The sequence below is a fragment of the Leptidea sinapis genome, chromosome 47 (assembly GCF_905404315.1).
Source record: "Leptidea sinapis chromosome 47, ilLepSina1.1, whole genome shotgun sequence".
In the NCBI taxonomy this organism is placed as follows: domain Eukaryota; kingdom Metazoa; phylum Arthropoda; class Insecta; order Lepidoptera; family Pieridae; genus Leptidea; species Leptidea sinapis.
In genome coordinates, this window is record NC_066311.1 from 1199644 (window position 1) to 1217080 (window position 17437).

General features: G+C 33.3%; 1 protein-coding gene across 4 annotated transcripts in view; it reads right to left on the reverse strand.

Moving 5' to 3' along the window:
• The window catches only part of LOC126978110 (ankyrin repeat and SAM domain-containing protein 1A-like), a 66241-nt gene that overhangs the window by 15091 nt on the left and 33713 nt on the right, over positions 1 to 17437 (reverse strand). For 3 of the 4 annotated variants that reach the window (XM_050826838.1, XM_050826837.1, XM_050826840.1), the window contains 4 exons: positions 10369 to 10526; positions 8795 to 8908; positions 1390 to 1626; positions 710 to 1090 (listed from right to left, as the gene is read on the reverse strand). In XM_050826838.1, coding sequence (XP_050682795.1) covers positions 710 to 1090; positions 1390 to 1626; positions 8795 to 8908; positions 10369 to 10526 — 890 coding nt within the window. Of the gene's footprint in view, positions 1 to 709; positions 1091 to 1389; positions 1627 to 8794; positions 8909 to 10368; positions 10527 to 16723; positions 16914 to 17437 lie in introns of those variants that run through there. The other variant, XM_050826839.1, reaches the window with a different exon arrangement.

Below are 17437 nucleotides of genomic sequence, written 5' to 3' on the forward strand. Positions count from 1 at the left end.
GTAAATAAGCTGATAAAAATTATAAGAACTATAATTTGGCCTCGTTTATAGAACTATCGACAAAACTGAACCTTAATGTCATTTCCTACAGTCATAATAAACAAGTAGGTCGAAGTTGAACATACATTTCCTAAGTAACTGTTGTTATTTCATTACACACTCACAGTCAACCAATTGTCGTACAATATTTTTCGTGCAAATATCAGCCAAATTCAAAAATTAGCTCAATTTAAGGCCGGCAACGCTCTTGTGATTCCTCTGGTGTTGCAAGAGAATGTGGGAGGCGGTGATCACTTAACACCAGGTGACCTGTACGCTTGTTTGTCCTCCTATTCCATAAAAAAAAAAAAAACCAGTGCCGACACCTTTGAAAATGATAAAAAGTGAAAAAAATATAGTAGGATATTCATCCTACTATATTTTTCCCATTGGAAATGGAAGAGAATATAACAAAAATGAAAGGAAAAATAAATCACGGGCGATCTGAGGTCGGTAAGTGGATAAGTTATATATGTTGCATCCTACTATTATTTTTTTGGTTTAAAAAATCGACTTTGGTCTATGACTATGATTTTAATGTGAAGTGAGTTATGAGCCAATTTTGTCGATGGTACAACGTAAGTAAACTGCTTTTGAATAAGTATTTAATTAGCAGATACCGCATGCTTACGATTTTATTATTAGTAAAGATACAAAATGTAATACTTACTAGTGTATTGAGATCAGTATTAATATCTTCTATATTACTAATAGGTCCATTTTGTTCGCCAGAGACCGAGCAGAGAATCCGTTTTCGATGTCCAGGTTTGATTATCTCCAGAACAGCCGTTAACTCCACCTCCCATATTCTTCTTACTCTATCCATATCTACATATAAATGTTTCCTAAACGTATCACTATATTGTTCTAAATTAATTACTCTCAACCACTCATCTACTGATAGATGCTGGTTTTTGCTAACATTGTTATTATGGTTATTGCTTATTTCTGCTATTTTCAATGGTAACTGCTTAGATGAATCTAGAATCTTTTGTCTATCGTTTTCTTCTATCCCCATTTCTCTGAGATCATTTTCGTCAAGGATTCCATTCTGTGAACAAATTGTCATTTTAACCTTTCTTATGACCGTCTTTATAGAGACCTGTTTCAACAATATGGGTCTTACAGGTAATACTAGTGTCGTAATAATTAATCATAATAATTTAACATTTGATGATAAAGTGAATAATCAAATGATAGAAAATTTGCATAGTTTTTTGAGACTACTAAAGTAATAAAAGAGATACCTTCAGCTACTTAGTTACAAATAGGTATTAAGTAAATAAGTTTTTTTTTTCTACATTATGGAAACAATGATTTAGCATCATAAATTATGAAAAAGACGCTCACAACAAAGTCAATGTCGTCATAGCCGCTTTCAACGAAGAGCTGTTCGAAGTCCTGTAAGCCTAGTCCAGACAGCCACAGGCCCAGGTTAGAGGCCATGGATGGAGTGAGGCTAGACTCGGAGCAGCTCAAACCAAGGCGCGAGGTGAACTCCTGCTCCAGCTCCGAAACGAAGACAGATTCTCGGACTAGTTTGCTGCCAAAGGACGCCATTATCTCTGATATTTTCGCCCATTCCTCCTGTTAAAAAGAAAATATATGTTTTAATATTATATATATTTATAATATACACCCGATTTAGTTCATATTCTAATTTCTACTTAAAAATTTTATGCCATTTATATTTCCAGTTAAAACAAAACCATAATATGCGAAAACTTTTTTTTTTTCTTTTTTATGATAATAAGGGACGAGACGAGCAGGACGTTCAGCTGATGGTAATTGGTACGCCCTGCCCATTACAATGCAGTGCCGCTCAGGATTCTTGAAAAACTCAAAAATTCTGAGCGGCACCACAATTGCGCTCGTCACCTTGAGACTAAGATGTTAAGTCTCATTTGCCCAGTAATTTCACTAGCTACGGCGCCATACAGACCGAAACACAGTAATGCTTACACATTACTGCTTCACGGCAGAAATAGGCGCCGTTGTGGTACCCATAATCTAGCCGGCATCCGGTGCAAAGGAGCCTCCCACTGGTAAAAGTAAGTTAACTACAATGCAGTGCCATTGAGGATTCCTAAAAAACCCAAAATTTGGAACAGCACTACGACAGCGCTCGTCACCTTGAGATATTTCAATTTAAAACTTCTGTACGGCGCGGTTAAAAAGGTACCACTGTGGTACATTTTCCACCGCTACAAGTAAAAACCTGAAAACCGATATTTCCATTAACAGGGATCCATAAAATTACCTCATCATCATTATAACGCTCAGTATCTGTAGTTCACATTACGTCAACGAACTACTAACAAACTAATTCACTCCTCACATTATCCCTCTTAATATAATTTATTCCTCATACACCATTGTTTCTTATGTTATTCATTATCATTTTCATTCATCAATTTTTATTGACGTTATTGACATTAACGATTTCAATTCTACAAGATATGCCTAGTTTAGGGGTAGATAATGAAACTGCGTATATACTAATTAAACTCATTAGTTTATAGAAGAGAAATATGCATTTGATATGTAAGCATTTTACTGGTGACTTTTACCACAATGAAATATCAACAATTTGGACATTTATTTGAATATTTGAACATCATTAAATTTTTTTGTTACATAATTTAAATTTTACTAAGAAACAATAATAAAATACTTAACACTAGTTATCTATGCATGATAATTCAAAGACTCATTTGAATAAAGGCGTCCAACTAGTAATTACTTATAATTTGCCAAAATATAGTTAACTTTTAAAAAATCAATTAATTTTTTATAGTCACTAAAACTAGGCAATATAAAACCAGTTGAAATAAAGATTCTTCGAATTGAATAAAGTTATTGATTGAAAATTGTAATTCCATAGTCATTACCTTTTTTGCAATAATGAATATCATTGATTGCGAACACAATGCCCTTCTACAACATTAACCAATGCAAAATTTATAGCTATATATTTGCCGAAAAAATTCGGGTCTCAGATTATTTTATGAGAAAATTGAAGGGACGAGCAAGACGTTTAACTAATTAGTGATACGCTCTGTACCTGATAGTGGGAGGCTCCTTTGCACAGGAAGCCGGTTAGATTATGGGTACCACAACGGCGCCTATTTCTGCCGTGAAGCAGTAATGTGTAAACATTATTATGTTTCGGTCTGAAGGGCGCCGTAGCTAATGAAATTACTGGGCAAATGAGACTTAACATCTTATGTCTCAAGGTGACGAGTGCAATTGTAGTGCAGCTCAGAATTTTTGGGTTTTTCAAGAATCCTGAGCGGCACTGTATTTTAATGGGTAGGGCGTATCAATAGCCATCAGCTGAACGTCCTACTCGTCTCGCCCCTTATTTTTATAAAAAAAAAATGAAGTCCAAAAAAATGCAAACTCACGGGTGCATTCACACAGACAGTCAGCTGATCTCGACACCTGCTTTAAATAAACAGTTCAGAACACCTGCCTACCTGCATGTCGCGCTTATTATAAATTTTTCTTCATCCATATACATTTATGCCTCAGAGTATTTAACAAGTCGGAAATGATATTGACGTCGTTCCCTTTGTAAAATTATCTGAATACTTCCTCTCGAAACAGCGTATACCTCGATAAAATGGAGAGAAACGCGAAATTGGCTTCGAGGAAATAGAATCGTACGTTTTGCCCAATCACTGCTGTCTGTGAATGGTTAGTTGAACCTTTGACGTTACGTACCTTCTACTTAATTTTTGATTTTGATTTCTTTGATTAACGGGAGTTTCACACATTTTAATCAAATACTTTTTAAAATATTGAAACGCGTGTAGTTGTCAACTTTATTTTTAAGTTTGACAGAAAGTAAATATCATTCTTGTTAATAATAAGTTTCCACCATTTCCTATAGATGGCTGGGCTTACAGCAAATATCAGCTCTGGTATTTTTATACTATTCCCAATTTAATCTTAACGGACTTCTTTTTTTTTCATATGTACATAGTTGTTTAGTTGTGAACCCAGTTCTACTCGTATGTGAGAATAGCGAAGTATGCTAATTATAATAAAATCCTAATTTTCATGCGGTGGGTATGCATACTCATGTGCTTCTTTGTTGTGGTGTGGTTTATGTGGCATCTCCTATTGGTTAAGTACTCCAAGCTTCGCACATGTTTGCAATATCTGATGGTATCTCCTCTCATATTTATGAAACCAGATGTCTCAACCACATTGAACATCACAATCTTCATGGTTTAATTTAACAATAAAACTGTTTATCACTACATATTATAAAACAATGTCCTCCGCCGAGTCTGTCTGTCTGTCTGTTTGCGTGGTTCTCGAGATACTCTCTCTTAGTACATAATTTGATAAGCTTTTGTATACATTAACGATATCTGTTGGAGGTGTCGGAAAAAATAAGCTACCTGGGAGCTTTCAACAAAAACGCTGTCTAAACCCTTTGAGATATAACAAAATAATGTATGGTACACTAGATCTACAGAAAAGTCCGCGATGGCATATGACTTTTAAGAATAACATACTGTATCCATTTTTATACCTACTTTAAAAAAATTACAATAATAAAGCGGTATTGTAAAAGCTGTTTACACAAATAGGAAAATAATAATAACAATTGTTACCGTTTAACATAATATAAAATCATATAGAAATACGTTTTTATTTCATTTTTAACTCAAAATTTTTGGCTAGACATAATATAATATACATAGAACATTTTCTGTCGGGTCAGCTTAAAATATTTAATATATTAGTTTGTAATTCTGTTCCCCACCGCACTCAGCGGAACCCTATACCACTTTCCACTCACTCAAACCACAGGACCAATCACCATTCCCTAATATACGAATAAATATTATTCAGTTTCGAAATTGTATATAATAGCGATACTAAGTGTTCCCTTGACTCAAAAAAAATTTAGCGAACATGGCTGTTAAATTCACAGATAACAGAATATCATGTAAATTTTGTGAATAAAATTCATGTCATGGCTGAATCGTAAACTATCCTTGAATTATTGCTTATACTTAATCTGTCAACCATAACAACAATGAGATGTAGAGACCAACAATTACACAAACAACTTTGGTCATTTCCCTATTTAGGTTGTGGACCACATTTTAATTTTTCAACCTTTGCCCATATATGAAATATTTTTTTTATGGAAAACGAGGACAAACGAGCGTACGGGTCACCTGGTGATAAGTGATCACCGCCGCCCACATTCTCTTGCAACTCCAGAGGAATCATAGGAACGTTGGCGGCCATTAAGGAAGGTGTACGCGCTTTTTTTGAAAGTACCCATGTCGTATCGCCCCGGAAACACCGCACAAGGAACCTCATTATAGAAGACTTTGAATGGATTTGATGTACGCAATAGCATACAGCTTTAAAATTATTAATTGTCAGCCAAGTTTTTATAATACAAAGTTACCGATACAATACACAATTGAATAATAACAAAACAGGACGGATAAAGACTTTGACACAATATAGTTTATTAAAATAAGAATTTTTCGCTATTGAAGATAAAAAGATAGATAAAGATATATTCGCGACAAAATATTTATAGTAGGATATATCCGCAGAATTTATAATAATATCAATAAATTATAAATAACCCCACAGCCTTCAAACTCACATCCAACCTATTACCTATAATATTTACTAGAGAGAGCATCTTTCTGTTAGGCAATGCATGACAACAGGCCAGGTTTCTAAGTTAAGTGTGCGTGAGTTGCTGAAAATAGAGGTTAACAGTTTACCGCTGTTTTTTGACGTGTTCACAGCTGTAACAGTCTATCTAGACGTATTAATTTTCTAAGATTATTTCTCAATGGTTTTGTCGAAACAACACATCATCTACAATTCTTAATGGAAAGTTATGCAAACATCATTTGAATTCTTATGTTTGCCACTCATGAAGAAAAATACACAAATGCGTTATAATATTTCAAATTAATTAATAATTACAGTTCTCCTATTTCTAGTTTGTTACAATTCATTATATACATTTTGTTATAGTCATTCATAGCGCCCTTGCAACTGCATGGGATAGTTGCAAGGGACTAATGTTTGACTATCTTTGTAGCAAGCCTCAAAAAATATGCTCAAATCGAAAATCTAAATCAATGACATAATATTAAGATCCAGTTGCCGCGTTTTTCACTTTTAAATAACACAAACCCCAAATTCAAAACTCAAATTCAAATAGTTAATTTCTCAAAACAGGATATTGCATCACTTTTTGAAGTCACAAGAAAATATACAAATAATAGAATAATACATACCTACTGCTTATAAATTAAAATACGCGAACCTTAAAATTAATAACAATGCATTAATCCCATGCACATTTATCTGTTATATAATCTTTAATTGTATAATAACCTTTTTAAAAGTTTCTGTTTAACAAATATTTTAAACTTTTTTAATTGTAGATTGCAAATCTCTTCAGGGATTTTATTATAAAACAGACACATTGTCACCTGAATGATTTGTCTAAATACACATTTGCACAATTGCGCATTTTTCTTGTTATTATACGTTATCAACTTTTAATAGATAATAGGCAGGAAAATTTAATTTTGATATTAAAAATATTTAATGCTCAGTCACGCCTGTACTACATTTCATAAGGGATAACCTTTTAAAGAACAATGTAATTTAAAGTGGTAACCTTAACGATCGCCCAGGTGTTCTTAACGTCGAACAGTGGCCACTAATTTGACCACTTCCTGCGTTTGTCTTACATGATATTATGTTATGGTTGCTTGATCGCAAATAACACAGTACTAAAGACTTTACATGTCAAATTAACTACATCAAAGAAACCGGATATTTTTGTGAACGCTTGAACGGATGTACACAAACAGTTTACAAAGTAACTGCCAGTAACTCAAACATTTTTAACAATTACACTTGACAGTTCAACTATAGAACGTAGACTGATAAAAAAATTATCCCAAATTCGTTCTCTGTACCCTAGAGAACCTCGGATACGATATCCATATATTATTGTTGAAATTAACGCAAATGCTTTCATACCCCTTCCATAGCAGCGTTAAACGTTAAACGCAATCTTGTTGGAAGTCGCATTAGAAGTTTCACTTCAAAAACAAAACGAAACAGAAGTCCAATTGAATCAAGTCTACGTGTACGTTACACGTATAATTGTTTGCGCGGGTTAAAACTATTGCATCTTTCCTGATACATTATATTTATTATAACTTATATTAAGTTCAAACAAAAATTAATTGTGTAAGCATTAAAAGCTTCGTGAATCCACTAATCTAGAATTGTTATGCGTATATTATCTTAAATACCTCTCTTTTTATTATTTTTTTTTGGTTTTTGAAGTAAAATTTCTTTAAACACGCTTGTCTTGGGGAGTAAGCAAGTGAATGCGTGACGAGATCGTTACGAAAATTGTGATTTGTTAACATATTTTTTTAAATAAAATTACATAAATATATTTTTGTAACATTTTATTGAAACATTTGTTTTGGAATATATTTTATAAAAATATTTATAAAGCACTTGGCATCACACACAGCACATCAAGTAGGTTACTTGCAAAGAGACTGGCTTGAGTGTTTGAGCTACTATGCGGTTGCCGCATTTAACAAGTACACAGATCACGCAGAAACCTGTCAATAATCTCAACGGTTTTATTTAATCGCAATTCAGAAACCTTTTGTTTGTTAGCTGTGGACTATCAAGTGGTTGGATTTCTGTGACCCAATTGGCTTTCTATTAGTTGCCTCACTGTATAAAGTCAAGTATCAGTCTTGTTTTTTTTTTATGCCACAGAAGTAAGTCACTTTGTACGCTTGAAATTCGATTTTAATAATACTGAGTGCGGCAATCAGGAGGCAATATACACAAAATGTTTTAAAGTGTACTCCTTAAAAATTGACTACTATCTCAGGGTATGAAAACTGCCGCTTGTTTTAACTATTAATCTATCTATCTATATATATAAAAATGAATTGCTGTTCTTTAGTCTCGCGAAAACTCGAGAACCGCTGGACCGATTTGGCTAATTTTGGTCTGGAATTACTTGTGGAAGTCCAGAGAAGGTTTAAAAGTGAATAAATATAAAAATGTTCGGAATTAAATAAAAACAACAATTTTGTTTTTCCTTTGATGTGTTTCCCGTGCGTCATTCGAACTCAAATGTAAGAATAGTGTAAAATGAATTATATCGTTCTAACTTTCTCAGGAGGTATAAAATTAACTTAATTTTAGCTAACTATAGTTGGTAGATTAACAACGGTTGTTAACACAAATTAAATTTCAGAACGCAAACAATTTTATTTGACATTTGACAACAAACTATGTATATTATGTAGATTGAAAAATCATAAGTTTAGTCAAAAAATAATATGTATTTCTGAATCTACCGCACCACAAAACAAAGCAAAAAATATAGTTTATCAGAAAGCTTTAAATTTATTAACAGACTGCATCATATGTGTGTGTGTCTGTCGATATCAAATTGAAACCTTATAAATAGCCAGTATTTTAGGAATTTTCTGTTTTGTAAGTAAGCAACATCAAGTGTAATTAATCGATAATAATAATAAATTTTCATTCATACTGAGCTTTTTTTATTTGTTTTAATAAAAAAAGAATTCCTTTTGTTTTTTTTTAAGTTTATTTTATACAAAAGCTTAGGTCTTTTATTTATCCATTGAGGCAGTACGATGTCTGTCGGGTCAGCTAGTTATAATTGAATATGTCTCACCTGTTCATCGAAGGGGCTGAGTATTGACAAGGATTTGTCACCGCTATGAGTCGAGCTGGTCGTGTTGCTTCTCCGTCTGACCTCGTCTTCAACCCCGTTGATGTTTCTGTCCATCTAGAACATACAAATACAATAAGAATATTATCTCCACTATCTGGATTTCTGGCGTTCCTCCACAGTGCGGTTTTCAAGTAACATTCATCCACGTACAATAAAGCTGTTAAAAATAACATAACAAAAAGCCAGGTTTTCCCAGCTTCCTGGATTTTCTCCCCTTCCTTATGTATCAGTTCTAAGCATAATAAAGTTTTATCCCTCAACACGTATATAGGGTTGTAGAAATAAGTTTTCTGAGTCATACATATATAAGGCTTAATTGTAAATTGCTATAATAAGTAGATTATAAATAATTTTGTATATATTTAATGAACAAATATAGAAATTTGAATTTTTTTTTAACAAAGCTGTGGAATGGGCTCCCTTGTGCGGTATTTCAACAATACGACCAATGTCGTTCATAAAAGCGCGTACCCTTTTCTAAAAGGCCGGCAATGCTCCAGCAATTCCTCTGGTGTTGCAAAAGAATGGTGAATGGGAAGGCGGCAGTGATCACTTAACATCGGGTGATCCGTACGCTAATATTTCCTCCTCTTCCATAAAAAAATAAACTTCTTTATATAAGAGGCAACACAATGACAGGCAAATCACAAGAATATTTTAATAAAATATAGGTTATGGTAATTCAAACGGCTTTAATACAGTTCAGTTACAGTGATCAATTGTGATAGCCACTGTTTATTATAGCTCACTGCTAACATTTACTCTATTCATGAGTCTTATTATATATGATTTAAGTTCACAATATACATTATATTGTGCTTAATAATGACATTTATTTGAAGCGCTTTCAGTCAAACCTACTGAACGTATCGGTATAGAACTATGACCGTTCAATGCGGACTCTTTAGCCTACTTATATTTGGGGTTCCATTGACTCTGTTCATTTTTTGTAGACATATTTTTGCAAACATTTCTTCCTTAAACTAGGTACATATACCCTATGGCAGAACTAACTATTTCAAAAAGGTATCATGCTATATGTTAAAATAATAAATGTCCAGATTAATAATAAGGACGCAGTATAATAAAGATTTAAATTAATATTATTATTACTACAAAAAGGAATTAATGAACTTTATCAGACGAAGTGCTGTCAGCACTCATAAATAATTATTATAATTTTTTTTATAATAATATAGATAAGAATAATTTCTATAATTATTGGCTGATAATGTTATTGTAATCTGACATATTTGAATATCTGCCATGACGAAACAAAAATAATATGTTAAATTATTGCTATGTTTTTCTTTTGGATTTTCCAATATTTCTGCTTTGTTAACCTAATTATAACCTAACTTATGTATGTTAGTCCGTTGACAGAAAAACGTAGGGACACCGGCTTCTTAGTAATTCGATTCCTGTTAGTAACCCTTGGGCAATTAAAATGAAGGTTCAAGGTATTATTGCCAATAAACCATAACGTTTCATCATTGTGTTTAAGAAATGCTTACCTGTCCATTGCTTCCTAAGTTGTTGTTATCGACGCTAGCTGGCTCTGTGGGCGAGGAATCGTACACTGACTTCAGCTTTCGTAACGTCTTCGGTCGTTCTGCTGGCATCGGCCTGAGACCGATTCCGTCGAGGGTTGTGGTCGAGCCTTTGAAGAGGCCTGGTGATAATAATACAATCGTTGTTGAAAAGACAAAAAACCAAACAAGAATACAGCGAAAGAATAACAATGAATATTCGTATTTTAAATTGCCCCTGGGGCATAAAAAGAATAGGAAAGTCCCAGTCCCAAGGGTGTCGTAAGAGGCAACTAAGGGCATTTATCAATGGGAGGTGCCGACTATATAATGGTTACCACAACGGCGCCTTTTTCTGCCGTGAAGTAGTAATGCATAAGTATTATTGTGTTTCGGTCTGAAGGGCGCCGTAGCTAATGAAATTACTGGGCAAATGAGTCTTAACATCTTATGTCTCAAGGTGACAAGTACAATTGTAGTGTCGCTCAGAATTGTTTGGGTTTTTCAGGAATCCTGAGCGGCACTGCAATGTATTTCATCAGCTGAATGTCCTGCTCATCTCGCCCTTATTCTCATAAAAAATAGATACTTAGGTTGGATTAAGAATAAAATTTCCCAAAAAAATCTTGTTTTTTTTTTTCCCTAGAATCCTAGTGCCTGAGGAGCGGTACATTGTAGTGGACAGGGCGTATCAATAACCATGAAGTGAGCATCTTGCAAAACTCACTTTTTCTCGTGTTAACATTATGATTGTCGCAGTTTCTAGCAAATTCCTTAACGTGCTTATGCACATACAGAACATTATCAAAAATATATTGAGATGCAACTGTCAAATATATTGTATTTCAAGTGAAACCGGATATTTAATTATTTAAACAGTTTATCGTATAATATTCAATTAAGCACTTTGTGTTTATAAACATTCAGTTAATTGTTATCATATTAACTCCACATTCATACCACAGACAATGAATGATACATCCAGTTCTCAGTCACACCTTAACTGTCCATACAATTTACAGTTATTGTTCGAAAAGGGCCCTTTTTAAAATCTCTTTGTACTTTTGAATGAATCTGGGCCGTTTTTATGAACACCAGATTGATTTATTTAACATTAACAGCCATTTTGTTTCGCATAAGGTTTGTTTTTCTATTCAATTAAAAACAATATTTACAATGGGATTTTCAATAATATTAAGTCAAAGTCACATGTTCGAAAAGATATGAGAAGAACGGGGGCAAGAATCTTTCGGGTTTCTTTTTTTTTTTAAATAAAATTTCGCTACAAATAAATATAGTCAAATAGCCGCTCCATTCTCAAGGTATATACTTAAGAAAGTAACCTTTACCACATAAATAGATTTTTTGATTCTTTTGAATATTGCAACACAAGGTACATAACTATATATGTACATTTTGAAATCATGTTCCAAAACATACACATCTTAATATTCGATTTTAATCTAACTGTAACATCTATTTTCTAGGTTTTCGTATTTTAAGTTTATGACTGGTCAAGAACGGTTTTTCCCGACTATCATAATCACCGAGTCACTTGACAGAGCATAATTTTAATTTTTCACGACGGTCTACCATTTGGTAGGTACGCTCGTCTTGTTTATACTCTTGCGGAATTCCTAGTTAGTAAAACCTAATAAAACGCTCATTTAACGACCTAATAATACATATATGATAACGTAACAATGTGTTGTTTGGTTATAATTAATATGTGCACTTATCTTAACCTACAAGGCATGCAAACATATGAAATTGGAGTTCAAGTTAGTCTAATTTTTAAATTCATATTATTCATGTAAATCAATTCCCAATAAAACAGATACACACCTAAAACCAAATTTAATTCACGTCGATCATACAATTATAATATCATAGGCACATTCATTTTAGATACAAACCGGTAGTGTGAATACGAATCTCACGACAGGCTTGCGACAAGCTTGCAATAGGCGTAAATCTCGCGATAATTGCTGTCAAAAGTCACTGTCACAGCTGTCAATAGTCACTGTTATTGCTGTCAAAAGTCACTGTCAGTGCTGTCAAAAGTCACCAACTGATTATTTTGTTTTCATTTATTGCTGCCCTATCGCGAGTGACGCTAGTATCTATGCATTGCTACTGGTGTCACTTTGCTGTGGCTACTGCTACGTTTTACATAATCAGCCCGCCATTTTTCAACAGCTAAATTTGATACCGGTTCCAAGTCTATGTTCCTTGGTAGAAGAGTAGACACAAATAAGTGAACATACATTAGTCTTTGGCTATAAAGAAGTCTTGAAACAACGCTTATTATGTTATCTCAACAAATTTTAGCATGCTATATAAAAACTAAGGTTGTGTTTAGTTGGGTTCAAAGGTAACAAAGTGTGACAAATTCAACACAGCAGGTAATGTCATTAGACGAAGGCTTAACTCAAGGCTTGCGGTTAGAAATCTCGATAATGCGTTAAAATTTCGAAATAGGCAATTTTAAATAATTGTGAAATATTATTTAAATCAAATATATGCTAAGAACTTAAATCATTTATACGTCTAGATAATCTACGACAGCTGTGAAAACGTCTTGAATTCCGGTATGTGCAATCATTTATATGATGATTATGGATGTTTGTTTTCGAGTCATGGATGTTTATATTATGTATTTATGTATGTTTAAGAAAGTATTAAAAATATCGTTGTCATGTGCCCATAGTATAGGCTTTGCCTAGTTTGGGGAAAGGTAATTTGTGAAAGAGTGTGTCAGTATTATTATTATAGTATCGGGCTGTTAAGTCATCTATATGCTAGTATTTTGTAAGTCTATGTATTTAACAATGTTAAACTTGGCACATTGATTGTTCTCAAATCATTGTACCAAGTGGCTTTTGTTAATCTCATATCAACGGAAGCTGCTGCAATTTGAATCAATTTGAACTTAACACAATAACCCAGGGTCGGAATGCACTGTGAAGAGAGATGTGCGCGACTACAGAATATAAAACGTACTGTACTTTATATATATATTTCTATTTCAGTAAAGGACAAGACGAGCAGGACGTTCAGCAGATGATATTTGATACGCCCTGCCCATTACAATGCAGTACCACTCAGGATTCTTGAAAAACCCAAAAATTGTGATCGGCATTACAATTGTGCTCTTCAGCGCCCTTCAGACCGAAACACAATTATGTTTACACGTTACTGCTTCACGGCAGAAATAGGCGCTGTTGGTGTACCCATTATCTAGCCGGCATCCTACATTACTGTGTAAATAAATTGTGTTCAGAGACCAAGTTGATGTATTTGCAACATCAACAACTCAAGAGACTTATAAATTATTATTTTTTCACGAAATGCTCATAGTTAGTATTTTAGTAATATGGTTCTTTTAATTAAATAATTACTATTTTAGTACATTTGTAGGTGTACAATATACAATATGTATACCCTATAGTACTTGCATTGGTATTTATACTTGTAATGTGATTTTCAATTCCTATTTATTTTCCAACCACCGCCCACCGGATAATCACAGGAGCGTTACCAGCCTTTTACAAAGGTGTACGCAGAAGTAACAGTTGCATAGTAAAACTTAATAACTAAGATACATCTTAATAAATATAAATCCAGTTTCCTGATGTTTGTGTCCAGTGAACTCCTAAACCAATTAACAGATTTTAATTGTTTACTTCATGGATTCCAACTTGAAAGGTAGGATAGTTTTTATTTAAATTTGGGACCCCTAATAATTTTAATTTCCAATATAACTAGTCAGTATATATGAATTGATCCACACCATTGCCATCAATGTGTTGGCTGGGGTTAGTAACTCGATATTATACAATTTCTAAACAGGAGCTTCGTACAATGTGGATAAAATCATGTGAGACTAAGGGAAGACACAGAAATGAAAGAAAAAATTAAAGTTTATTTTTTCTTTTTAAAATAGTTGACGTATACTGACATGATAGAAGAGGAATACATAATCGGTGATCTCATTTTACTCATACTACTAACTAAAGCAGATTCGATGACAGGATCATCAATTCAAATGGATATAGCTACCCATAGCTACCTGCTATAACAAGTGCCTCTATTATCGTGTGCCACACTAACATGATATACAATTACGCTGTAGAACATAGAGAAAGCGGTGGCTTGACAATAGAAAACAATACGTATGGTAATACGGTAGGGCCGAATGGCGGTGGTCGTGAACAATGGGCCATTGTGGACCAACAGACTGAACATCCTACCAGTTACTCCTGTGGAGTGACACAATATAATCACGTAGCTAATGCCACGCATTGTTTTATTTTAAACACAAATTATAGTAAAAATATGGTCAGGAGCGACTCAGTTAGAGCAGTCAACACAGAGAAGGCTTTTAGCCGCTAGGGAGTGTTTACAACCGAGCCCGACATATGGGCCCAAAAAACATCCAAGTGCAGCGAATCAGACTAAGCCAAAAAGTTCCGTACCATTATCTATGAAAACATTATCTGTCAAAATTTCGTTTGTTGTATAGGAGCCATATTATTAATACTTTATACTGTTTAACAATCATGGTACTTGAGATACAACCTGGTGATAGACAGACGGACAGACGCATGATCAGTCTTACCTACGTACTCTTTGGGTTTGGCACCCTAAAAATCTAATTATTGAAATTATAGGCGATAGTTATTATGAAAATAAAACTGATAATATTAATAACATTAATAATATGTTTTTATTTATGAATACATTTAAATTCATGTATGATTAAATAATTTAGAATTTAGTGTAAACAGAAGATTAAAGACGTGACTAATCGAAGACATAACTCATCGGCTTATATCGCATATTATAAACATGTATCCCAAGTACTCTACATAAATTGTTACAAGGTGCTTTGGGTGGTACGTTAAGCCTACCTGCTAAAGATCTTTACCAGGTAGGATTCTTTGTAGAGGTTTTCCAAACCACAGTGAAGTTCAAGAACACCTCTAACGGTTACAGCAAGATATAAAGTAATAAGAAAAGTAAGAATATAGATTCTTACTATGATTTTGTTTGCACCTTATGGTTAAGCCATTTTATGTACATTTTGAAATAATCTTGCACTCATAAAACCAAAAAACTATGAAAGCAAAATAGAGAGACGAACTAATGATGATGTTAATCTTATTAGAAATAAAATTGATCTAGGGTTAAAAGCCAAGGAGAAAACAGTCGAAAAAGATTTTGTAGAAAAAGTGCTGCTTAAAAAAAATTGAGTGTTAACTCTATTTTGAGCAATGCACGCACACTAACACAAAGTGTCATAAAAACCGCGAGTGAAAGACGTAGCTTGTCACGCACACTGAAGTAATAAACCTGGCCTGTTTTCATCGGTTGTCTAGCAGCGAAGGCTTTATTTAGACGTTTAAATTATCTACGACTTTAACATTAAACCGAAGAATTTGCTGATTATCAATTCTGTAAGTAATGTATTGTAATAAATGCATAATAGTTGCAACATATGCACTATGCATAATATATGAACTTCATGAAAGAGTAATGAATTATTATAACAAGATTAATAACTGTAGATACAGATATATAAGTTGTCGTGAACATTTTAATGAACAAATTTAACTTTTACGCTGGGCAGGCGCTAACTCTCAAGAGGCATGACATATTCGGAATTAGTTAATGAAAGTGCAACTCTAGTCAATTCATCATACTCAATATGCCCCGCGGGTTCTAATTTGTTTTTATTTTTCATATTATGTCCTACGTATAAAAAAAATGGTTGTTAAGTGTTTTCAGATGTAACTCGTACTTTTTTTCCAATTTACTTCACAAAACCAATATTTAAGAAGACCTGGACGGCCTAAATGTGAGCTTCAATACATTCCCCACGAATATTATTCACAGTAACTACCTTTTTAGGTATAATTGTTTGTAGAACATACACAAAGTCAAAATCCTTCCAAAAAATATTCAATAAATAGGTTTTACTTGTTATTATTTTATTAATTATGTACCTGATAAAAGATTTATTTCTATATGTTGTTATTTGAGTATATAGTTATTAAAAATCTCTCCAGTTATGAATATTTATAGAGGAGAATCAATTTTGAAGACCAAATAGCCGGCATATCCAAAAGATCGAAATTGTAATTAGAGCCACAGTTACGTGAATTATCGAGTCGATAGATTCGAAAATTTTGCTTCTTTGCTTTGTTAGAAACATTTCCAAATAGTTTCGACAGACTCATATTTTATGAATCATTACATTTTCTTTATTTCGACAGAAGAAAATCAATTAATTCACATAAAACTTTTAAAGGAAAATTTATTACGATTGAAAACTTACAATTTCCCATGAGTACAATCATGAACTTCAATTGAATCTTCGAATGAAATCATTTCTATAAAAGCCACAATATTGTCAACAAAACTTAGACAATCATATTCCACTTATAACCACACACACCAACTTATAAGTTATAATTAAATATAAGTTTAAAACTGTTAAATGTCGCGTTAAGTGAACATTTCGTTTGCACGTTCGCAAAGCAACTGGCGATGTGAATTGTAAGAAGTAAAACATTGATAACACGTCCGCAATTACGTCATTGATCGACCACTTTATTAAACTGCATCAATTTATTCGAGACAATTGGTGAACTTTTATTTAAATGAGGCAACCGTTGGAGGCATAGCAGTGTTTATGTTTTATACCTAAGATAATTTATACGACTTGACAGAGGCTATTGCTGTAAAGTAACGCATGATACCAAGCCAGATTTATAACTTAAGTGTGCTGAAAATAGAGGTTAATAATTCGCCGCTATTTCAAAGTCTCCGAAAGATCTTTTCTATTGCTGAGACATTTCGACCGATGTTGTTAATGAAAATATGTTTCTAACGTTATTTATTGGCACATGAAATGTATCACAAACTATTTCTTACGAATCCAATTTTGATTGGTTGATATATATTTCAACAAAAAAGTTTTAAGGATACTTAAGCATATAATACTCGTATATGACAGAGTGGACACCACCAATCCAAAATCTTACAGTTT